The 25,933-nt window shown below is 35.5% G+C and overlaps 1 protein-coding gene across 1 annotated transcript in view; it reads right to left on the minus strand.

The window, feature by feature from the left end:
* Positions 1-25,933, minus strand: part of CCDC7 (coiled-coil domain containing 7) — a 118,212-nt gene that overhangs the window by 14,688 nt on the left and 77,591 nt on the right. Inside the window, exons 15-18 of the mRNA XM_039248651.1 lie at positions 22,726-22,782; positions 22,528-22,593; positions 8,963-9,181; positions 2,032-2,069 (exon numbers count right to left, since the gene is read on the minus strand). Of these exons, the coding sequence (XP_039104582.1) occupies positions 2,032-2,069; positions 8,963-9,181; positions 22,528-22,593; positions 22,726-22,782 (380 nt within the window). The remainder of the gene's footprint in view (positions 1-2,031; positions 2,070-8,962; positions 9,182-22,527; positions 22,594-22,725; positions 22,783-25,933) is intronic.

Below are 25,933 nucleotides of genomic sequence, written 5' to 3' on the forward strand. Positions count from 1 at the left end.
CTGTAGATTCTAAACACACTTGTCTTTGCTCCAACTGTTCAGTCCACACATAACACCTTTTCTTCAAATTTCCCTGTTAAAATCCAACCCAGCTATCTTTCTTAAATTAAATGCTGTTATTCTCAATCCAGCCAGAAACAACTTTTCCTTCTTTTTTGGTGCATCCTCTTGGTAACTTTTTATTGAATGCATCTCCGCATTAAATGTACTTATTTATGTACATGTCTTGTCAGCCTTAGTAGAACATTAATGCATTGAGGGCAAAGATGTTACAGCTGTCATCTTTGTACTATATACATATACATAATATCTAGTACAGTGCCTTGCACAGCATGGACACTCAGTGCATATTTCCCTGTTTGAACAAAATTGAATGGAAATGATCTTTCTCCTGAAGTTAGGGAACACTGCATGAATTAACATTAATGGGGGAAAAGCCATTTAAGAATAAATTTTTGATATTCATTCTATGAACTTTTTCTGTTCTTGATGTCTTGTCCTATCGTCCTTAGGCTACTATTCTCCATGCAACCCTTCTTTTATCCTCCCACTTCTCATTACTCTTAATTGTGACTTATTGACCAAGTAGAGTGGAGACTGGCCAGAGTAATAACTCACAGCAATGCTATCATAGCCCTTCTTCAAGATTTTTCCAAAAGCTCATAGGAAGTAGAGATTTTATTTAAAATACTTTCGTTTAAGCCAGTATTTCTACATTCTGAGATTCACCAAATGTACAGTCTATCAAATTCAATAACAGCAACTAAACATTCAATACTTAAAAAAAAAACTTATATGAAAAGTTATCGCTTCATCTTCTTCAGGGTGACAAATTATTAGCTTTCCAACATTTTCACATAGAAAAACTATAGTAGTATGCCATGCTCTACCAAATCTTAACATGAATATAAAAGTATCATGCTTTGTTTCTATTTCTACATCTCATAAGCTGGTTAAATTCCAATTAAAGTTGAAGATAATCATTAATACTTTTTCCTATACTTTCTCAAATATTCATAATACTGACCATGTGTAATCATAATGACAATAACTCTACCCATAATAAGTTTACAGAGCAACAAATAAATATGTATAATCTTCTCCTGAGAGATCAAAAAAAATACACTTAAAATTTAGTCACTTCAGACATTAAACTGGACCATTTCAAAACTTCTGGCCATTAATCATTAAATTTATTACCTAATTCTTGCTAATTCATCTGGGTCTGTAAGCTAGAAATAGTAAAAATAGTAATGAAGCAAAGAAATGCACACTACTACATAATACTTTCCTCTTTTCTGTGTGGCAGTCAAGGCCAAAATTAATAATTCAAGTCAATGACTGAAAAGAAATATTGACATAGTTTATTCTCATTGAATAGCTACCTAACTTTTGAAAGAATTTGCTGTTTCACTAATCTATCTGGTTCAGGATTTCTGTTTCTTGACTTATTTGTGAATAGGTCTATGAATCATAATATGTTAATCAAACAGACTCACTAGTGAAAACTATAAGATTTAATTGGATACACCAACCAACTATTATTTATGTGCATGCAAAAAATGAGTGATTAAGCAAAAATAAAATGAAAAACAAATTTTTAAGTGAGTTGTTTTATGTACAGAGGTCAAGACTCTGAATGAGGTAAGTAATCACACTCATAAGTGTTTTCCCCAAGATAAAAAAAAAATGTTTTTAAGCAAAAAACATTTTTAAAACCAGGGTCATGTTCAGTTTCTCATGAAAATTTAATTGTTTTTGGAGCAGGGGGAGAGAAGGGAAAATGGCTTTGTATATCAGATCTGGTCCTTCGTGTAAATTTTTCACTTAAAAGTTTTTACTTTTACAGTATCTGAAATTGTCAACCTTTGACAACATCTAAAGTTTTAAACATTAGTTTCAAAGAGTACAATATTGTAAGCAAAGATATAAATTAAGGAGTTTTATGATACTATATTTAGAATGGCTATATTGCCATGCAGGCATATAAACTGATAAAGATTAGATAAAGAATATTTTTAAATGTTTTACCTTTTGTCAGTTGGGCTTCCATTTGTGACAACTGAGATCTGTGATAAAAAATACTCAATTTAAATACACTAAATATGCACATCAAATACTTACATTAAATTATTCAGAAAAATACCATTCAAAGCAAGTTTTAAAATATGACACTTTGTAAGATTAAAGTGTCCAAACGCTAAGAAATTATCATAGTTGGCATTGGAAAAGATATTGTAGAAGATGAACTAGTACCAAAATTATATTTCTAAATGAAAGCAGAGGGCTTTGCATTTATAGTAAATAAAAACTATTTTAAACATATCCATTACATAACTAAATTACATCACATAATTGTTCAATCTTTTAAATATTCTTTTTGAAGCATTTATACTTCAAATGCCAATAGTATACTAATGTGGTGATAATAACACATAGTATAGTAATATAATAGTGCTTTTTGATAATTTAAAATTTTTGTAGGGGCACCAGAGTGGCTCAGTTGGTTAAGCAATCAACTCTTGGTTTTGGCTCAAGTCCTGATCTCACAGTACATTCCTGAAATGAAGCCCTGCGTTGGGCTCTGTGCTGACAGCACGGAGCCTGCTCTCTCTTCCTCTCTTTCTCTGTCCCACCCCCACCTCCTTAACATAAATGAATAAACTTTAAAAAAGTAAATAATTTGGGGGTGGCTGGGTGGCTTAGTCGGTTAAGCGTCCGACTTTCGCTTAGGTCATGATCTCACGGTTCGTGGGTTTGAGCCCCGCGTCAGGCTCTGTGCTGACTGCCAGCTCAGAGCCTGGAGCCTGTTTCAGTCTGTGACTCCCTCTCTCTCTGACCCTCCCCTGCTCACGCTGTCTCTCTCTCTGTCTCCTAGAAATAAATAAACATTTAAAAAAAAAAAAGTAAATAATTTGTAAACGTATATTGAGAATCCATGCTCAAAATATGCTTATTGAGGTGTTTGATCAAAACTGTAGGAATCTAGTGACCTTAAGAGTGTGATTTTATTAATAGCTTACCTCTTGGAAAGATAACATGTTTTCCTATAGCATAATGCTGATGCTAGATTTTATCCCAGGCCAGAATGTTACCTAACATTTTTTTCTTTCATACAGAGATTAGCTAGCTTTATCCTTACTCACCTGTGGCAAAGACTTCTGGTGTTCAACAAACTAATTTTTTTTTCTTAAGGCACATTACTAGTCTACATATCTAAATTCCTTCTGCAGTTAAATGTGGTAAATTAATTATGAGAGAAAATGATGCGTACCCCTTCTAGCCTGATCAATGAAAAGACTCATATCTGGTCTTCATTTTCTTTTCTAGTAGCTGGATGTCTATACCCAATATGGCCCACGAAGCCAATGTAAAATGGCAAAAACCCATATGCCAGAATACCTGAATGAACTGATAGAGCAGGACTTCCTAACACAAACACACACTCTGAACTTCCTGGAAGTATTTACACGAGGAAATAAGTTTCTATTGCATGTAAGCCATTGCACATTTTGGGCCCATATGTGACAAGAGTAATACACTGCCATGGTTTTTTTTTTTTTTTTTTTCATTTTTTTCTTTCATAATTAATTGTCAAGTTGGTTTCCATATAACACCCAGTGCACCATGGGTTTTAATATGGCTTATGTAGATAACTAGACAGAACTACATGATAATAAAGCCTAACATTCACATAGTGCTTCACGATATACAAAAGCATTTCATAAACATTATCTTATTTTCCTCTAACATTTTTATAAAGTATTATCATCCTCCATTAACTAAGAGTTTTATAGAAAAATGTTTAGCTCCTGATACATAGAAATGATAATAGGTCTTACTTTAACCTCTACCTTACAAAAGAGTACTACTCTAATTAGCAGCTTTAAAATTAGGTATGAAAACAAAGAGGAACTACTTCCTAAGTATGTCATTAAGATGTAAATATGACCTTTTATGTAATGTAATCTAATGGTCAGTAGTAGAAGTTCTGAATATTTTTCTTTCACTCTTTTAGATTTTAAGTTTCTGTCACTAGTGGCACAGAGTGATAAGCCGGCTTCCCTATGAAGCCAGGCCCAAGAGCATTGGGAACATGCCATCTCACTTGTGAAAACCCTCTCTTGATATTAGCAAGTATCACAGCTCCGCAGCCAAACAAAGCACTGTAATACCTAAGAGACCTATATAAGCAAAATAAGTGAAATATATTTATAGTTATAATATAAAGGTAAGACCTTAGACATTATAAGATCAATATAAATGAAGACTCCATCTGCCTCGCTGATGCACAATTATTTTTTAAATACAGATCTTACATATTTCTCCTTTACCCAAGTACTTTCAGCAGTTCTTCCTTTTCTGAAAATTGAAGACTAAACTGCTTATTTAGCATTCAACTTATACCACAGTTTACTTATAGGCAGTCTCTAAATGGTCCTCCGTGATCTCTGTTTCATGGTATTCATGCCTGTTATATTATCCTCCCTTGTGTCTGGGCTGGCCCTGGGGACTACTTCTACTTCTAATGGCAAAAGTGACAGGATATCACTTCTGAGATTGATTCTACCTCCCTCCTTCTCTGCCACTTTCCCTCTCTCTCCACTTCTGCCATCGCTTCAATGTTGTAAGGAGTCTTAAAGAGAGACCTCCATGGCAAAGAACTACATCTCCAGCAACATCCTGCATATATCTGAAGCCTAGCAATAGTTACTTGAGGCCAGAAGAACATCCCCTCTTGTTAGGTCCTGAGACAAATGCAGCCAAGGCCAACACTGACAAAGATTCTTTTTTTTAATAGTTTATTGTCAAGTTGGTTTCCATATAACACCCAGTGCTCATCCCCACAAGTGCCTTCCTCCATGCCCATCACCGCCCTTCCACCCCCCCACCTCCATCAGCCCTCGGTTTGTTCTCAGCATCAAAGATTCTTTTAAAATCTGATTTTACCACTTTACTGCCACCTCTTATTTTTCTTTGACAGTTATAGTGCCATGACTCAGGATTAGATTCATCACTGGTCTCCCAGAACACTCATCCGGGTCCCCAATATTTGCACATTTTTGAAGCTTTTGTCTGCACTCCTGACTGACTGATTGGGAATAAATTGGTGAGTCCAACTCCTAAACCATTGTTCTATGCAAATGTCCACTGAAGCTTATAGGGACAGATTTTGATTCTTAAGATTCTGAGTATACTCCAGAATCTGGTTACTGTCCCAGATAAAGAGGCTGGATTAGAGTTCCTAGTTTCTAGTCTCTGTAAGTAACAGAAGCTATGTTTAAGTCCCAAGTTTTCTGTTTAAGTATAGAGGTGCCATTTAAAGTTTATTTATTTAAAAAATTTTTTTAGAGAGAGAGCACACATGGGCACACCAGTTGGGAAGGGGAGGAGAGAGAGGGGAGAGAGAGAATCTCGAGCAGGTTCCACAATCTGTCAGCACAGAGCCTGATGCAGAGCTCGATCTCACAAACCATGAGACCATCACCTAAGTTGTTTTTCCCTCTCTCATTTCCTAAAATTCATCTGGTTAAAAAAATGAATGAGGAACAAAAAGTACTATGTTATCATTTGGTGTATAATAAATTACTCTAAAACTTAGTGGCTTAGACAACAAACATGTATTATTTCATAGTATCTGTGAGTCAGAAATCGAGAAATAAGGCTTAGCCGGGTCCTCTGGTCCATCATCTCTCATAAAGATGCAATTAAAGTGTTGTCAAAGAAAAATCAGAGCTGGACAATAGAGTGATAAAAACAGATTTTATAAAAAGCCATTGCAATAGGAAAAAATAGACCTCAGTATAGAACTGTGTTCAATTACTAATATACTATGGAAAAGTAGAAATTTATAGCCAAATAGTAGGTTGGTAGTCAATGGAGAATTATTAAGAGGAAACATCAGGGGTAAGGGAGATTCAGGCTAAACTGAAGGATCTTTGTTGAAGATAGGCCAGAGTAATCCGATATCACCTGGTGAATAGTGAAAGCAAAGAACAAATTATGCAAAATCATGAAGGTGACAGAAAACATAGTATTTCCATTAGCTTAAGGAAGTTCAGTGTTGCTGAAGCATAAATATACCTTTATATGTAGGTGTGCTTATGAAGTTATGTGCAATGGGCTGGGGGGCTAATGAAAAAATGAGGCTGGCATCTCAGGAAAGGCCAGATTTGACAGAGTCTTAATCCAATAATTAGAAATTTGTATTCCAATATAAGAACAATAAGAACCATTAAAGATTTTAGGCAAGAAGGTTAAAATGAACAGATTTCAATTTGAAAGATTACTAGATATCAACATGGAGATTGGACTAAAGACAGTAAATTCTAGAGAAGGGGACAGCAGTTAGAATCTTGGTGGCAGCCTGGGAATGGTCAGTAAAACTGGAAAAAAATGAACAGAATTTAATTGGTATTAATTGGACTGAAAAAAAAAACCCAGAAAAGACAAAAATGATTCCCAAGATTCTAGTTTCAGCAATCAGGTGTATGAAGATGCCAAGAAACTGTAACTACTAGGAGAAGCACTCTAAGAGGAAAACATGTTAGGACATGATGAATCCTAGGTGCTATGGACTATTACAGTAGATAAATTCAGTATGCTGATGGATAATAGGTGGAGAAATTAGGTGATATCTTGATTAGAGATCCAAGATTTATGTGGCACTTGAAGTCATAAAGGTGTATAAGCATGCTCAGAAAGAATATGTGGAATAAAGAGAATCTCAGAGAAACACTAACAGTTAAAGAATGGACAGTATGAAAGGAGACTAAAACACAGTACCAGAAAAACACAAAGAAAACCAAATAATTATGCTGCCTCTAAAACAAAATCCAAACTATGTTAAAAAGAAATAAACAGTCAAACATATCAAATGGAGCTAAGAGAATGAGATAAAACTATAAAGATCGTTTAGCATAAGATCAAGTAGATTTGTTATAATCTTGACAAAAATAGTTTTAATATAGTGGTTGGGAAAAAAGTAAGGTTATAGTTAAAGAATTACTATAAGATCGCGGAAACAGTGAGTATGAACAATTTCAATGCCATCAAAATCTTCAGTAAGGATTCCCCGTTTCATTATTACCAGAGCCAGACAATCTGAATAAATGATATTATATATGGCATCCATTCAAAGAACCTAGTATATAGTAGATATTTAATAGTGAGTGTTAAACTGAACACAAAAGAAGAGAGGTGTGTGTTAATCTATGTATAAAACCGCTAAAAATAAAAGTCACTTTCCCATGTTAAATGTAATGAAGTTACTTGGTAAAATGCTTAGGTAATAAAGGTGCTCTTTCAAATGCATCTTTGTATTTAATCTAACACTTTCTATATATAACTTGTTGCATAGGGCAGCCTTCATTTTGAATTTAGGGGAAAAATCTTGAGATTTTAACAAAGGTGAGAGTTCAAATGCAGCCACACAGACAAGCAAAGAAGATATCCTGTCAATGATTTTGGAGCCAGAAAGATCTGGGTTTGAAGTCTACTCAATATTACTCTGTTGTTACATAGCTAATGTTTTAAGTTTCAGTTTCTTCTTCAAAATGGAGGTGTTAATAGTTATACTACAGTGATGTGTAAATGACTAGCACATATATATAAAATGACAGGAGATAGATAAAATATATATCATATAATGATAGAAGATATATAAGATGACTAGCACATTTTTAATTGTGCTCCCGCGTTTTGTCTTAAACTTTTCACAGAAACCTACATTTCTAAAATATTTGCTTTTATATTCAATCCAGGGTAAAAAAATAAAAATAAAAATAAAGACAAAACCTAATAACCTTAATAATTTGTCTCTCACTAAGAGCAATTTATTTAATTTTTTATCTTTTCAAGAAGAAACTGAAGTAATTTACAATTAAAGTTGTATACAATGTTAAATAGGTGATGGGGATTAAGTGTACTTATGATAAAGACCAGCTGTTACATGCAAATATTGAATCACAAAATTGTACACTTGAAACTAATATGATACTATATGGTAACTGACTGGAATTTAAGTAAAAACTTAAAGAAGTGATATACAAAAACAGATTAGAATAAAGATAAAACACTCTGATGAGAGTTTCCTTAAAAAGCTGGAGTATTAGGCCTTTAATTTTACCTTATTTATTAATTTCCTATTTGCTAGTTTCACTATGCTATCTCTAATACACATTATAACTCGCATTCTGAAAAAAAGAAGGAAGAACACTAAAGAATATGAAATACTACTAAGAAATGAGAGACCTGGCAGTAGCTATACTGCTAGAACAAGGACAAGCAAAACTGTATTCCCTACAACTTTGCTTTATTTCTTGAACTCTTTCCATTATTTATCAATAAAGTTGCTTCTGTGTTGACTGTTTTTCTCTTCTAAAACATGAATCTATTCTGATCTATTATATTAATAAAACTATTAGTCTATTATGAATCTACTACACAACAGAAACAAACATAAATTCTTCTTCAAGAGTTTTTTCCCCACAGATAATAGCTATACTTGCAGTGAGCAAAGCATAACAAATATACTTAACAAATCTGTTGTATACATGAAACTAATATACCATTATGTGTCAACTGTGCTTCAGTAAAAAGATAAATTTGAAGAGAGCTTTTTCCTCATAGTTTTACATTTATATTTAATTTTATTAACTTACAGCAAATTCTCTTTAGTCTATGAACTATTTTTTCTGGCTCTCAAATCTCAAGTGTTTAAATGATCATTCAAAACCAATATATATCTAATGTATAAATCTGTATTCAAGATAGTAACTTGTGATAACCAATGTAAAATGCAACAAGTCCAAGCAATAAAAAAAATAAAAAACAGGGCATAGAATTTTTGTAAATAATATATACAAATGGAGTAAGCAACAATATAAAAGACAAACTTCTTATAGCACATATTACTGTTTTTCTCTCTTATACTGTTTTCTCTATTTTGGTTTATCCTTACCTGCGAATGTTCTTGGATTTTTGCATTTGTCTTTTGTCTACCTGAATCTGTAACTAGTGATTTCCTTGTTTCTTTCTCCAATAGTGTCTGTTTTGAATCTTCAACTTTTATTTTGCTAATATCCATTTCCATCATTGTCTTGTTCTTCCCTTCATTTTTAAGTAATTCTTTCCTTTGGTTTAGGAAATAGTCAAGTTGATTCTTAAATCTTTCAGCTTCCTGTTTGTAAAATAGTAACCATTTATCAAGCATTATTTGTGACATTTTTCTGTCAATATTACAACTTTCAATAATCTGAATATATTCATGTCCACATTACTTTTCAACTTTAAATTTTTTTAATGTTTTTATTTATTTCTGAGAGAGGGCAAGAGAGCGAAGAGAGAGATAGAGAGAGAGAGAGAGAGAGAGAGATACAGTATGAGCAGGGGAGGGTCAGAGAGAAAGGGAGACAGAATCCGAAGCAGGCTCCAGCCTCTGAGCTAGCTGTCAGCACAGAGCCCCACACAGGGCTCAAACCCACAAACTGTGAGATCATGACCTGAGCCAAATCGGATGCTTAACTGATTGAGTCATCCAGACACACCTCAACTTTATTTTTACTCAATTGGAGGAGGCTAAATTAAACCATGGTTATAATCCATAGTTTAATCCATAATTAAAATTAAAAACTGTGAAAAGTATCTTCCACTTTGAGGACTGTTTTTATATCTCAGGAAGATCCCCTATTTTTTTTAAAGCTCTAATTATTATTGAAGCATAATACAACAATAAAAGGCATACATTTATAAAAGGTGATAGAATGTAACCAGGATAATTACTATCTATAATATCAAATAATAAAAGAAAGCGTGGAAAATTATTTCTTCTATAATTTTTAAAAATTTTTAAATTTAAAATTTTAATTTTTAAAAATTTATTTCTTCTAGAATTTTTATTTTTTCTAGAATTTTTCTTTAAAATGCCACTTTTAATAATTTTTTAGTTACTTAGATCAAAAAAAATTAAGTTCACAAATATCTCACCATAAACAGGGGTGGCTGGGTGGCTCAGTCAGTTAAGCGTTCCGACTTCAGCTCAGCTCACTATCACACGGCTCCTGAGTTCAAGCCTCACATCGGGCTCTGTGCTGACAACTCAGAGCCAGGAGCCTGCTTTGGATTCTGTGCCTCCCTCTCTCTCTGACCACCCCCCTGCTCACACTGTCTCTCTCTCTTCCACTCAGAAATAAATACTTTTTTAAATCTCACCATAAACAGAAAACTTACTGTTAACTTTAATATATATCTTTTCCCATTATTTCTAAATATAACTAGTACATATATGTATTTTAAAATTTTTATCTATACTGGATTCTACTATACCTACACAATATGCTCTTTTTATTAAATGTTATAGATATGTTTCAATGATAATAAATATACATCTAAATAAGAATAGCTAATGAAAGTACATTTAACAGTATACTTTTACTTAACAATATTTTTTATGAGTGGACATATTGGTAAATTTTTGCTATTAAATTTTTTTATATTATACATATACAAAAATCACTGTACACTCTTTTCTTCTTTGTGATAAATTTTTATAAGTGCAATGATTCAATGAAAGGCCTATGTCATCCCCAAACTTTTTTTTTTTTTTTTTTGAGAGAGAGATAAATACAGCATGAGCAGGGGAGGGTCACAGAGAGAGAGGGAGACACAGAATCTGAAGCAGGCTCGAGGGTCTGAGCTAGCTGTCAGCAAAGAGCCCGATGCGGGGCTCAAACCCACGAACTGTGAGATCATGACCTGAGCTGAAGTCAGACGCTTAACTGACTGAGCCACCCAGGTGCCCCCCAAACTTTTGATGCATATTTTCTTACAGAAAAGTATTAATTCATAATAATAGAATAAAGTAGAAGATTACTCATTTTAATTACTCATCCACAAATACTAGAAATGTCTGTTCCTAAGATTTTTACTGAAATGGTAATAAAAAAATTTCTATCCCACTGTTATTTTAAATTTCATTTATTTGATAACTAGTGAGGTTGAATATATTCATATGCATTTACTGCCTTTATGTGTTTCTAAATTACAACCTGCCTGTTTGTGTCCTTTGTCTACTTGGGGGAAGGGCTACTTATATTTCTTATAGATTTGTAAAAGATCTTCATATAAAACATTTTCTAAAGAATTGCATTTATCTTTACACATTTTTTACCATATAAAAGTTTTAAGTTTATAACAGCCAAATATACGAACATATTCCTTTGTTAGTAACATAATGCTTAGAAAACCTTGCTCTAGCCAAGACCATATACCTGCTACCCAGTATTTCTTCTAAGATCTTCTTACATCATTTATTAATTTTGGATCTTAAATCTATCTGCAATTTATTTTGGTGTATCTTATGATTACACGAGAATCATATTTTCATAGTGGTTTACTTTTTCTGACTATTTTATCTTTGTATAAAAACAATTTCAGGGGCACCTGGGTAGCTCAGTCATGATCCTTGTGTCATGGGATCAAGCCCTGCATTGGACTCCTCACTCAGCATGGAGCCTGCTTGGGATTCTGTCTCTCTCTTCCTCTGCCTCTCTGCCCCACACACACACTCTCTCTCTCTCTCAAACTTAAAAAAAATTCAATAACTAAAACTATAAAATAATAAATTATTACATTCATTTGAATCTGTTTCTGGGTTTTTCATTCAGTACCAAATCTGAACTACATTGCCTTAGTTATTATAGTATTACATTACATACTATTCTTTAACAACCAAATTCTTATTCTTCTTTCACATAATTACCAGCTTTGTTTCTCAATATATTCTATAATAATTCTGCTAAGCTAAAAAATAATTTCACTTATATCTAGAAATAAATTGATTTAAATCTATATATCACTTTAGAAAAAATGGAAAATTGAAATATTTATAATATTGAGCCTTCAAGACTAAAATACAAATTCTATTTCTTCACTGTTCATCTATGTCCCTCAGTATATTTTTCTTCATATAAAACGCTGTGCGTTTTTTGTTAAATATGCTGTTCTAATATTATAAATAGAATTATCTCTAATATGAATACTATATGGTTGTTCTGGATAAAAAGGAAACCTACTGCTTTTTTTCTTTTGCTTTCTTTAGATTTTAATTCCAGAGTAGTTAATATACAGTATTATAATAGTTTCAGGAGTACAAAATGATGATTCAGCAGTTCCATATATTACTCAGTGCTCTTCCAGATTAGTGTACGCTTGATCCCTTTCAACTATTTCACCCATCCTCCCACCCACCTCTTTCTGGTAACCATCTATTTGTTCTCTATACTTAAGAGCCTGTTTCTTGGTTTGTCTCCATTTTTGTTGTTGTTGTTTGTTCATTTTGTCTCTTAAATTCCACATGTGACTGAAATCATATGGTAACTGTCTTTCTCTGACTTATTTTACTTAGCGTCATACTCTATAGCTCTATCTATGCTGTTGCAAATGGCAAGATTTCATTCTTTTTTTATGGCTGGTTAATATTGCGTTATGTATATACATATATATGTGTATGTATATGTGTGTGTGTGTTATATAACATCTTCTTTATCCATTAATCTATTGATAGACATTTGGGGTGCTTTCATAGTTTGGCTATTGTAAATAATGCTGTAGTAAATAAACATAGAGGTTCATATGTCCATCCCTTTGAATTAAGGTTTTCTCAAATTTAATGTTTTTGAATTTTGGGGGTAAAATACCCAGTGTACTAGGTCACAGAGTAGTTGAGTAGTTCTATTTTTAATATTTTGTGGAACCACCATACTGTCTTCCACAGTGGCTGTACAAATTTGCATTCCCACCTATAGTGCACACGGATTCCTTTTTCTATACATCCTCACCAACACTTGATGTGTCTTGAGGGCTTGATTTTAGCCATTCTGACAGGGGTGAGGTGATAGCCCATTGTGATTTTGATTTGCACTTCCATGATGATGAGAAATGTTGAGTATGTTTTCATGTGTCTGTGAGCAATCTAGAAGTTCTCTTTTGAGAAGTTTCTGTTCATATCTTCTGCCCATATTTTAATTGAATTATGTGTTTTTGAGTGTTGAGCTGTATCAGTTCTTCATATATTTTGGATACTAACCCTTTATCAGATATGTCATTTGCAAATATCTTCTCTCATTCAGCAGGAAGTCTCTTATGTTTGTTGGTTGTTTCTTCAATGCACAAAAGCTTTTTATTCTGATGTAGTCCCAATAGCCTATTTTTGCCTTATTTCCCTTGCCACAGGGACATAAAAAAACACCTCTAGAAACATGTTGCTATGGCAGATGTCAGAGAAATTACTGCCTCTGCACTCTCTTCTGGGATTTTTATGATGTCGGGTCTCACATTTAAATCTTTAATCCATTTTGAATTTACGTTTGTATATGCTGTGAAAAAGTGGTCCAGTTTAATTCTTTTGCATGTAGCTGTCCAGTTTTCTCAACACTATTTCTTGAAGAAACTTTTCCCCATCGCATATTCTTTCTGTCTTTTTCAACATTTAACTGATAATTGTGGATTTATATCTGGGTTTTCTATTCTGTGCCATTGTTCAAAGTGTCTATTTTTGTGCCAATTACTATAACACTGAAATATAACTTGATGTCTGGAACCGTGATATCTCCAGTTTTGTTTTTCTCTTTCAAGATTTCTTTGGCCATTCAGTGTCTTTTGTGGTTCCCTACAAATAAGGTTGCTGTAACTCTATGAAAATGCTGTTGATATATTGATAGAGATTGCATTAAATCTGTATATTGCTTTGGGTAGGACTGAAATTTCAAAAATATTTATTCTTCCAACCCATGAGCATGGAATAGTCTTTCCATGTCTTTGTGTCATCATCAATTTCTTTCATCAATGTTTTATATTTTTCACTGCACAAGTCTTTCCCTTCTTTGGTTAAGTTTATTCCTAGGTATTTTATTACTTTGGGTGCAATTCTAAATAGGATTATTTTCTCAATAGTTTTTTCTGCTTCATTACTGGTAGATAGAAATGCAACAGAATTTCTGTACATTACTTTTGTATCCTGTGACTTTACTGAATGCATTTATCAGTTCTAGCAGGTGGAATCTTCCAGGTTTTCAATATATAGTACCACGTCATTTGCAAACAGTGAAGCTTTTACTTCTTCCTTGACAATTTGGATGCCTTTTATTTTTTTTGTCCTCTGATTGCTGTGGCTAGGACTTCCACTACTTTGTTGAAAGAAAATGGTGAGAGTGGACATCCTTGTCTTGTCCTGACTGTAGAGGGAAAGCTCTCAGTTTTCTCCTATTTATGATATAAGGTGTGGGTTTTTCATATAAAACTTGTTTCCTTATTGATTTTCTGCTTATATGATCTATTCATTGATGTAAGTGGGGTGTTAAAGTTCACTAGTATTACTGTATTACTATCAATTATCTCCTTTATGTTTGTTATTAATTATTTATGTATTTAGGTGCTCACATGTTGGGTGCATACTTAAAATTGTTGTATCTTCTTGTTGGATTGCCCTCTTTATTATGATACAGTGTCCTTCTCTGTCTCTTACTACAGTCTTTGTTTTAAAGTCTATTTTGTCTGATAGAAATGTTACTCTGGCTTTCTTTTGACATACATTTGCATGATAAATGTTTCTCCATCCATTCACTTTCAAACTGCAGATATCTTTAGGTCTAAAATGGGTCTCTCTGGGGCACCTGGGTGGCTCAGTAGGTTGATCAACCAACTTTGGCTCAGGTCATGATCTCACCATTCATGGGTTCAAGCCCCACATCGGGCTCTGTGCTGACAGCCGGCTCAGAGACTGGAGCCTGTTTCAGTTGCTGTATCTCCCTCTCTCTGTGACCCTCCCCTGCTCACACTGTCTCTCTCTCAGAAATAAATATTTAAAAATTTAAATAAATAAATAATAAATAAAATGGGTCCTGGTAGGCAGCATATAGATGCAACTTATTTTTATACCGATTCTAGTATCCTATATCTTTGAGTGTTTAGTCCATTTATATTCAAATTAGTCCATTTACATTCAAAGTAATTATTGAAACCAATTTCTGTGCATTGATTTTATATCCTGCCACTTTGCTGAATTCCTGGATCACTTCTCGTAGTTTTTTTGTGGAATCATTTCGGTTTTCCACATAGAGTATCATGTCATCTGTGAAGAGTGAAAGTTTGACCTCCTCCTGGCCGATTTGGATCCCTTTTCTTTCTGTTGTCTGATTGCTAAGGCTAAGGCTTCCAATACTATGCTGTAGAACAGTGGCGAGAGTGGACATCCCTGTCTTGTTCCTGCCTCAGGGGGAAAGCTTTCAGTTTTTCCCCATTGAGGATGAGATTAGCCATCTTTCATATATGCCTTTATGGTCTCAAAGTATGTCCTTCTATCCCTACTTTCTTAAGGGTTTTTATCAAGAAAGGATGTTATATTTTGTCAAATTCTTTCTCTGCATCTATTGAGAGGATCATGCAGTTCTTCTTTCTTTTACTGATGTGATGAATCCCATTGATTGCTTTGTGGATTTTTAAAAAATGTTTTTTACTTATTTTCGAGACTCAGAGAGAGACAGCGTGAGCAGGGGAGGGTCAGAGAGAGAGGGAGATACAGAATCTGAAGACAGCCTTCAGGCTCTGAGCTAGCTGTCAGCAGAGAGCCCAACGCGGGGCTAAAACCCACGAACTGTGAGACCATGACCTGAGCCGAAGTCGGATGCTTAAACGACTGAGCCACCCAGGCACCCTGATTGTTTTGTGGATATTTAACCAGTCCTGCATCCCAAATGTAAATCCCACTTGGTTGTGGCAAATAATTTTTTTGATGTATTGTTGGATCCAGTGGGCTAGTATCTTTTTGAGGATTTTTGCATCCAGGTTCATCAGGGAGATGGGTCTATAGTTCTCTTTTTCAGTGGGGTCTTTGTCTGGTTTTGGAATCAAGGTAATGCTGGCTTCATAGAAAGAATATGAGGTTTCCTTCCACTTCTATTTTTTGGAATAGCTTCAAGAGAATAAGTGTTAACTCTTCCTTAAATGTTTGACAGAATTCCCTTGGAAAGCCATCCAGCCCTGGACTCTCGTTTTTTGGGAGATTTTTGATTACTAACCAATTTCTTTACTGGTTATGATCTGTTCAAAATTTCTATTTCTTCCTATTTCAGTTTTGATAGTTTATATGTTTCTAGGAATCTGTTCATTTCATCCAGACTGCCCATTTTATTGGCATATAATTGCTCATAATATTCTCTCATTATTGTTTTTATTTATGCTGTGCTGGTTGTGATCTCCCTTCTTTCATTCTTCATTTATTTGCATCCTTTCCTTTTCTTTTTGATCAAAGTGGCTAGTGGTTTATCAATTTCAAAGAACCATCTTCTGGTTTCATTGATCTGTTCTACTGTTTTTTGGGGTGTCAATAGCATTGATTTCCGCTCTAATCTTTATTGTTTCCTGACTTCTGCTAGTTTTGGGTTTTAATTACTGTTCTTTTTCCAGCTCTTTGAGGTGTAAGGCTAGGTTGTGTATCTGAGACCTTGCTTCCTTCTTTAGGAGGCCTGGATTGCTATATACTTCCCTCTTATGACTGTCTTTGTTGCGTCCCAGAGTTTTTGGGTTGTGGTGTTATCATTTCCATTGGCTTCCAAGTACTTTGTAATATCCTCCTTAACTTCTTGGTTAGCCCATTTGTTCTTTAGTAGGATGTTCTATAGTCTCCAAGTATTTGTTATTTTTCCAAAATTTTTCTTGTGGTTGATTTCAGAGTTTCAAAGTGTTGCGGTCTGAAAATATGCATGATATGATCTCAAACTTTTTGTACCTGTTTAGGGCTGATTTGTGTACCAGTACATGATTTATTCTGGAGAATATTCCACGTGCACTTAACAAAAATGTATATTCTGCTACTCTAGGATGAAATGTTCTGAATATATCTTTTAAGTCCATCTGGTCCCATGTGTCATTAAGAGCCACTGTTTCTTTGTTGATTTTCTCTTTAGATGAGCTACCCATTACTATAAGTGAGATGTTGAAATCCTCTACTATCATATTATTATCAATGAGTTTCTTTATGATTGTGAGCATAAATATTTACAACTATTTATATCTTCTTGGTGGATAGACACCTTACCTATGATACAATGCCCTTAGTCATCTCATTACAGTTTTTATTTTAAAGTCTAGATTATCTGATATAAGTATGGCTACTCCATCTTTCTTTTGGCAGCCATTAGCATGATAGATGGTTCTGCATCCCCTACTTTCAGTCTGAAGGTGTCTTCAGGTCTAAAGTGGGTCTCTTGTAAATAGTATATAGATGGATCTTGTTTTATTATCCATTCTGTTACTCTGTGGCTTTTAATTGGAGCATTTAATCCATTGACATTTAGAGTGAGTACTAAAAGGCATGAGTTTATTGCCATTATGTTTCTTGCAGAGTTGGAGTTTCTGTTGGGGTTCTCTGGTCCTTTCTAGTCTTTGTTGCTTTTTTTGGTCTTTTCTCCCCTTAGAGAGTCCCTCCCCTTAGAGAGTTCCCCTTAAAATGTCTCCAGGGTTCATTTAGTGGTCATGGACTCCTTTAATTTTTCATTGTCTGGGAAAAAATTTTGTTTGTCTGGTAAACTTTTTATCTATCCTTCTATGCTGAATGAAAGTCTTGCTGGATAAAGGATTCTTGTCTGCATATTTTTCCAATTCAGCACATTGAATATATCCTGCCACTACTTTCTGGCCTGCCAAGTTTCTGTGGATAGGTCTGCTGCAAACCTGATCTGTCTTCCTTTGTAGGTTAAGGATTTTTTTTTCCATTGCTGCTTTCATGATTCTTTCCTTGCCTGAGTATTTTGTGAATTTGACTATAATATGCCTTGTTGACAGTTGGTTTTTGTTGAATCTTATGGGAGTTCTCTGAGCTTCCTGGATTTTAATGTCTGTGTCTTTCTCCAGGTTATGGAAGTTTTCTGCTATGATTTGCTCACATAACCCTTCTACCTCTTTTTCTCTCTTTTCATTTTCTGGGATCCCTATGATTCTGATGTTATTCTTTTTTAACGAGTCACTGATTTCTCTTATTCTGAAATCATGCTCTTTTCCTTTACTCTCCCTCTTTTTTTTTTTCCTGCTTCATTATTCTCCAAAAGTTTGGCCTCTATATCACTGATTCGCTGCTCTGCTTCATCCATCCTTATCATTGTGGCATCCACTTGACAGAAGAGCTCAGTTATAACATTTTTTACTTCATCCTAACTAGCTTTTACTTCTTTTATTTCCATAGAGAGGGATTCTGATCTATTTCTGACCACAGCTAGTATTCTTATTATTGTGATTCTAAATTCTGGTTCAGACATCTTGTTTGTATCTGTGTTGGTTAAATCCCTGGCTGTTATTTCTTCCTGCTCTTTCTTTTGAGGTGAATTCCTTCATTTTGTCATTTTGAAGGAAGAAAAGGAATTTATAAGGTAAAAAAATTAAAATTAAAAAATTGAAAACACACACACAAAGAAAAGTCAAATAAGTGATTGTAGATCCTAGGGGTACTTTGGTCTGGTTATTGAAAGGAGCTTGATTGATTAGAGAAAAAGGGGAAAAATTAAAATTAAAAACTTAGAAACAACACACACACACACACACACACACACAAATACACACACAGAATCTAAAAAGTGATGCTAGATCGTAGGTATGTTTTGGTCTGGTTCTTGCAAGGACCTTGACTGATTAGAGAAAAAAGTGGAAAAAATTAAAACTGAAAATTAAAAACTACACACACACACAAACACACACACTCAAATAAGTGATGCTAGATCCTAGGTGTGTTTTGGTCCGGTTATTGAAAGGAGCTTGACTGATTAGAGAAAAAAGGGGAAAAATTAAAATTAAAAAATTAAAAACAACACACACACTATCCAATAAATGATGCTAGATTCTAGGTGCGTTTTGGTCTAGTTATTGAAAGGAGCATGACTGATTAGGGAAAAAAATTAAAATTAAAGAATTAAAAACAACACACACACACACAATCAAATAAGTGATGGTAGGTCATAAGCGTGTTTTGGTCTGGTTATTGAAAGAAAGTTGATTGACTAGAGAAAAAAGTGAAAAAGAAAAGGAAAAAAGAAACAAACAAAGGAAAGTTTAAAAATTTGAGAAAATGAATACGATGAAATAGAATAACTTGAAATGATGGAAGTAAAATAGAATTTGAAAAATTTACCAAAAAAGTAAAAAATTTAGTCGAAAAAAATAAAGGGAAATATTTTTTAAAAAATTTTTTTACTGTTTTATTTATTTTTGAGAGAGAGACTGACAGATAGAGACAGTACTAGCAGGGGAGGGTCAGAGAGAGAGGGAGATACAGAATCTGAAACAGGCTCCAGGCTCTGAGCTGGCAGTCAGCACAGATCCTGATGCGGGGTTCAAACCCACAAGCTGTGAGATCATGATGTGAGCCAAAGTCGGTCGCTTAACTGACAGAGCTACTCAAGCACCCCTGAAAATATTTTTAATAAAATTGGAAATAAAATAATTTTTTAAATCTTTCTGTATTCAAGTAAAAGCAGCAAAAAAGAAAGAAAAAACAAGAAAATTGAATAGATGGGCCAGTGGACAGACTGAAATGTGATTGATATGACATCGTTTTCCCCTGGAAGTCAAACTATGAAGCAGTTTAGAGTCTGTAAACAAAGCAGGAGAGATTTGTGGTGTTTTTCTGAAGCGCTGAGGTTGGCCCAGTTGGGTGTAGCTTAGTGTAATGGCTCTGTTCTCCACTAGATGGTGCTGCTTAGCTTACTGGGGTGGACAGTTGTGCCGCCTGTAAGTGTATATGCACATGCGCGGGTGGGGTGAAAATGGTGTTACCCAGGTACCCAGTCTAATATTAGAACTCTGTGCTCTCCCCAACCAGGAATCAGGCACCCATCCTTTGTTTTCACTTTCAGTCCACTTACCCCTTTTGCATTCTCTGTAACCACACAGTCAGGTTGCCAGGTGGCACCTCCCTCCTGAGTTTCATCTGAGGGACTGTGGCTTTGACCTGCTCAGATCCTCTTGGGGAAGGTCTCACCAAGAAATTGAGGGTTGCCGGCTGCGCCCAGGAATGCTAGCAAGAACTTGCTGCTGCCAATGTCCAGAGACTTGTGGCTGGATGCCAGCCCAACCCAGAAAAAATTTACACAATTGTGTTAGCAGCGTTTCCGGGATTATGCAAAATCTCACGTGGCCCGAGGACTTCCTGGACCCACTCTTTTCCTGGGAATTTGCTCTTCCACCAAAGCACCACTAGGTACTTGAGCTGCAGAGTTTTAGACTCTGCACTCCCCGTTTATTGAGTCTTAATGAAATTTAAAACCTCTCCTTTTTCCTTTCTCCCTGTGGGTGTTTCCACCTTTTTTCCCACTTTCTCTCCAGCTGCTTTTGTGCAGGTGCTTTTCCCATACTCTTCCTATGTCTCCATCCTCTCTCTGCAAGCAAAAACAGCTCCCTGCCCTCCGCAGCTCCTCTCTCCCCCGGTTCATCTCTCCATACCATGTACTTGATTAGTTCTGTGGTTCAGGTTGTGCAGATTGTTGTGTTAACCCTCAAATCAGTTTTCTAGGTGTGCAGGATGCTTTAATGTTGATCTATCTATATTTCATGTACACAAGACAGAAAAAAGACTTCCATGCTGTTCCAACATCTTGGCTGCTCTCCATCATGTGGATTTTTAAATTTCAATTAGCATGTTCTTGGGTCTCTGCTTGGTTCTTTTTTTATCTCTTTCTTAAGAGTCTCACTTATGTCTTCTCTTTTCTCAAGCTGAGTATCATTATAATCATTACTTTAAGTTCTCTATCAGGTATAACACTTATATCTTTCTCATTTAGGTCTCTTGCTGTGATTTTGTCCTGTTCTTTCATTTGGGATATACTCCTCTGTCTCCTCATTTTGCCTAACTCTGTGTGTCTCTTTCTATATTTTAGGAAAGATCTTCTACTCTACAAAATGGCCTTATGAAGAAGAGGTCCTATAGTGCCCCAATGCAGTGTCTCTTGTCCCAAGAAATTGGTGCCCAGAGGCACATCTCCTATGTGTGTTGTGTGCACCCTGCTGTTGCGTTGTAACCACTCTTTCCTTTATTCCATTTATCTGCACAGGTTCTCTTTGCCTTTTTTTTTGGCACTGTTTGGTCCCTGGCCATGGTGGAGCACATTTTACAAGGTGCACACCAGTCTGCTTGTGAAATGAGACCTGCCAGCATTGCCAGGATTAGTGGTGTATGGGTGGGGTGCACAATTCTAACAAGGTTACACCTGGGGCTCCCAAGGGCCTGACACCACTGCCAGGACCAACGCCTCACAAAATGATTAGGCCAAGAGATGAGATGTTGGTGATGTTCGCATGGGTCTTCTGGGGAAAGGTCTTGGTCTTCTCAGCACCAAGACTGAGATATGTGACGATCAAGGTAGAGTCTGCTGAAGGGTGAGTGGTTGGGGCTTGGTGTGAGCAAGCTAGGTAATGAATGTTGGCACCATACTGGTTCCTGCAGGTGACTCTGGGTTTATGCTAGAGGGTAAATAACTCTACTCCCATATACTCCAGGCATTTTTGAAACTACTGCCTCTATGCTTTATCTTATTTGTTGTGCTGTCTCTTTAAGGGCAGGACTCAGTTTCCTAATGCCCTCTGGGTTTTCCAAGAGCCAGCCTGCTAATTTTTTAATTTCTAGGCCAGCTTTAAGTCCTATTAATTGTAAGAATTCATGAAATTTGGAACCTCTTGCTTTCAAAGCCAAATGTTATGGAAATTCATCTTTCCCATGTGGGCTCCCCAGTGTGACAATCTATTTCTCTTCCTTCTCTTTACCCACTGTGTCCCTCCCTCCTGGGGACATGTCCTCGTTCTTCTTACCTCTCCAATGTGGTCTCTTTTCTACCTTTAATTGTGGAGTTTGTTCTGCCAGGCTTCACATTGTTTTCTGGGTTATTTATGCTGATATGAGTATTATATAGCTGTATCTGGAGTGAGGTATGCTTAGGATCCTCCTATTTTACCACATTCCCAGCCTCTTTCTATTGCTTTTTTATATCTATTTTGTCCTTAGCCACCTTTTTGAATTATATCATTAATAAATATGTGTATTATCTTGCATTTTTCCAAAGGAAAATTAATGTACAAATAATTATACTTTTGTCTATCCATTTATGAAAATGTTGTCTTTTTTTCCTTTCTTTGATCATTTAACACAAATTTCAAAGAGTGGTAAAAACCAACATCCTAGTTTTAGCTTAGCTGAAATGCCTTCAGGATTTCACAAATAACAGTGTCTCAGGTTGAAATAGATTTATTTGATTAAGCAAATTTACTTTTTTTCTATCTAGTTTATAATTTTCAATAAGAATTAATATTAAATTTTATTAATATATTTCTAGTAATATATTTCTAGTACATGAAATGAATATACTTCAAATCTGGCAAAACAGTACAATACATAAACCTATTAGTTTTCAAGGTCAACATAATTCATTTAGAAGTTGTTTACAGATATTTCCTTCACTTCTTAACATAAAGGAACCTAATATCATTTACCTGTAAAGCCTCTTTCAGTTGTTCCTGAAGGACTTTGTTCTCAACTTCCAGAGCAAATGCTACTTTCTATGGTAAAATATAAAGGGAAAATACATTAACTTTAGTATTTCTGTTTCTATAAATTAATTGTTACAATTATCATGTCTCTAAAATCCACAGGTAGCCAACATAATGATTTGAGTATACACATTTACTCACATATTTCTCAGGCATAATGGTGGATAATTTCTGCAGCTGTAGCTTCTTATTGATTTTCTATAGGAAAAATGACCTTGAATCTGGTAAATTATAACTATAATAAACTAAATATTTCATATCTCTTTTTCTCTAGACCTGAAATATTTAAATACAAACATTTCAAATTTTATGAAAAGAAGCAACTCTACTCTTAACAGAAAATTAACATAGTTCTGAGCTTGTGCAAAAGAATGGACTCTGTTACACATGAAATGTATCAAGAATTCTCCATCAGATGGGAGACAGTTTGAGGAACCATATCTAAAATCCACAGTTCTGCTTCTGATATACCAGAGAAAGCTGCTACTGAACAGACCCTGCCACACATAAATACTACAAACTCAAAATAAAATATAAATATCAACACTGAAGAGAAACCAAGAATAAGTAGATTCTTGAGAGAAAGTAATATTTGGAAGAAGAAAAGAGTCCTAGGTAAGATTCTTATTTCCTGGCTTCTAATCTGAAGGCAAACCCTACATGAGCCAGACAAAGTATCTAATAGCTGATAGAAAACATGAATTTTTAGACTTTATAAACCAGAGGAAGGAAATCACTGAAAAACTTAGGTGAAGTCACACAAAGAAGGAACCTTGTGATAAGGAACTCCAAACTCTGTATAAACCCTGTCCGACTCTCCCTTAAGCCCTGAACATTTATATATGTTTGTGATTAACTGCTTTATACATTTGGGGCTTTACACCTTGGGGGGCATAAACATTTACAACTGTTAGCTCTTCTTGATGGATAGACCCCTTAATTATGATATAATGCCTTTCTTCATCTTGTTATAGCCTTTGTTTTAAAATCTAGTTTGTCTGATATAAGTATGGCTACTCCGGCTTTGTTTTGACTTCCAACAGCATCAAGGTTCTCCATCTCCTCACTTTCAATCTGCAGATGTCCTCAGGTATAAAATGAGCCTCTTGCAGGCAGCATATAGATGGATCTTGTTTATTCAATCCATTCTGATACTCTGTGTCTTTCGATTGGGGCATTTAGTCCATTTATATTCAGAGTGATTAGTAAAAGATATGGATTTGCCACTTTCCACTCACAGAGTCCCCTTTGGATCTCCTACAGGACTAGTTTAGTGTTCATGAACTCCTTTAGTTTTTCTTTGGGGAAAAAAGTCTTTCCCTCTCCCTTCTATTCTAAATGACAGCATTGCTGGATAAAGGATTCTTGGCTGCATATTTTCCCCAATCAGCACTTCGAATATTTCCTGCCACTCCCTTCTTGCCTGCCAAGTTTCAGTGGATAGGTCTGTTACTACCTTTATCTGTCCACCCTTGTAGGGTAAGGCCCATTTGTCCCTAGCTGCTTTTAGAGTTCTCTCTTTATCTTTGTATTTTTTACAGTTTCACTGTGATATGTCATGGCATTAGCCTGTTTTTGTTGAAGAGAGTTTGTACCCTGTGGACCTGGGTGCCTGTTTCCTCCCCCAGATTAGGGAAGTTTTCAGCTGTAATTTGTTCAAATAAACCTTCTTCTCCTTTCTTCCTCTTCTTCTTTTGGAACTTCTATGATACGGGAATTGCTTCATTTCATGGAATCACTTAGCTCTCTAATTCTCTCCTCATGATCTAGTAATTTTCCTTTCCCTGTTTTTTTTTCAGCTTCATCATTTTCCATAATTTTGTCATGTATTTCACCTATTCTCGCCTCTGCTGCTTCCATTCTTGCTGTCACTGTATCTAGTTTACTGGGCATCTCATTTATAGCATTTCTTAATTCATCACGACTATTTCTTAGGTCTTTGATCTCTGCAACAATAGATTCTCTGCTGTCTTCTATGCTTTTTACAAGCTCAGATATTAGTCATATGACTGTTATTCTAAATTCTTGTTCATATATATTGTTTATATCTGTTTTGAGCAATTCTCTGGCTATCATTTCTTTCTGAATTTTGAGGAGAGTTCTTCCATTTTGTCATTTTGGCTAGGTTTCTGTCTTTTACATGTTTTAATAGCTTCTTATGTGTCTTGCACCTGCAGGTACTACTATATTAAAAAGAGGCCATACACTGTCCAGAACTGGCTCCTCAGGAAGGATTTTTGGAGTGTGTTGCATGTACTCTGTTGTTGCGTTTTGACTGTTCTATCCCGCAGGTCAGTCCTCTGTAAAGTTCATCCTTGCTTGTAGTGGTGGAGTGTTTGGATCTTCAACCAGGTGTGCTTTGATTTGTTCACTGAAGTAACCATGAAAAAAAAAAAAAAGGAAAACAGGGGGAAGCCTGATCCCCTACAAAGAGAAAAATGAAACGGGCAAAAAACAAAAACAAAAACAGAAACAAGAACAAAAACAAAAGCAAGCAGAGAGTCAAAAGAACTGCAAGGCTTAATCCAGAGAGAGAGAGAGAGAAAGAGAGAAAGGAAAAGAAAAAGAAAACATCAGAATTGACCAAAACAAATCAGAAACTATGAGCCTGATTCCAAAAGAAAAAAAAGAAGAGGGTAGAAATCAAAAGAAAACAGAAGAATAGACAAATAGACAAACAGGCAAAAACAAAAACCAGTTGTTGGTGCTAAAGACCAATGGCTGTATTGGTCTGAAGGAGAATCTGGCTCTGTTGGCTCAGTCTTCCTCCAGTTGATAAGCAGTTACCAGTCACAGAGGAGGGGGACTTGGTGTAAGTGGGTCCTGCCTCCACGGGGGGCCACTGTGCTGCTCCTTGAAGCTCCACTGTGTTGCCATTGAGTAGAAAAATGGCAACACCCCAATCTCTCCTCTCTGGATCAGGTGTCTCATACCATGCTGTTCAGATAGCCCACACAGAGTAGCACAGTCCGTTGGCTTGCCCTGCTCTAGTCTCCTCTGCTTTCTAGGTGCTTGGCTGGGATTCTAATGTCTTAAAGGGCCCTGCACCACGTGGACCCTGTTCTGGTGCAATGCCCCTCAGCCCTGCTGATAAAAGGCCTTTGGTTGGTTCCCCAAGGGTCTTTCCTCCTTGGGGAGGCAATAAATTCTTTTCCCACAGTATTTGAGGAGAGGACTATTCTCTCCCAGTGTGCCCGAGATCACTACGGCACTACAGAACTGACTCCTTCCCTCTCAGGTGCACCTACACAGTCAGCTCTGGTCCAGAGACACTCATGCACTTTTGCTGTTGTTTTCTTTTTTCTTTTCTTCTTTTTTTCCTTTCCTTTCCTTTCCTTCCCTTCCCTTC

Source organism: Hyaena hyaena, unplaced genomic scaffold (genome assembly GCF_003009895.1).
Source record: "Hyaena hyaena isolate Hyena2069 unplaced genomic scaffold, ASM300989v1 scaffold_314, whole genome shotgun sequence".
NCBI classification, from domain to species: domain Eukaryota; kingdom Metazoa; phylum Chordata; class Mammalia; order Carnivora; family Hyaenidae; genus Hyaena; species Hyaena hyaena.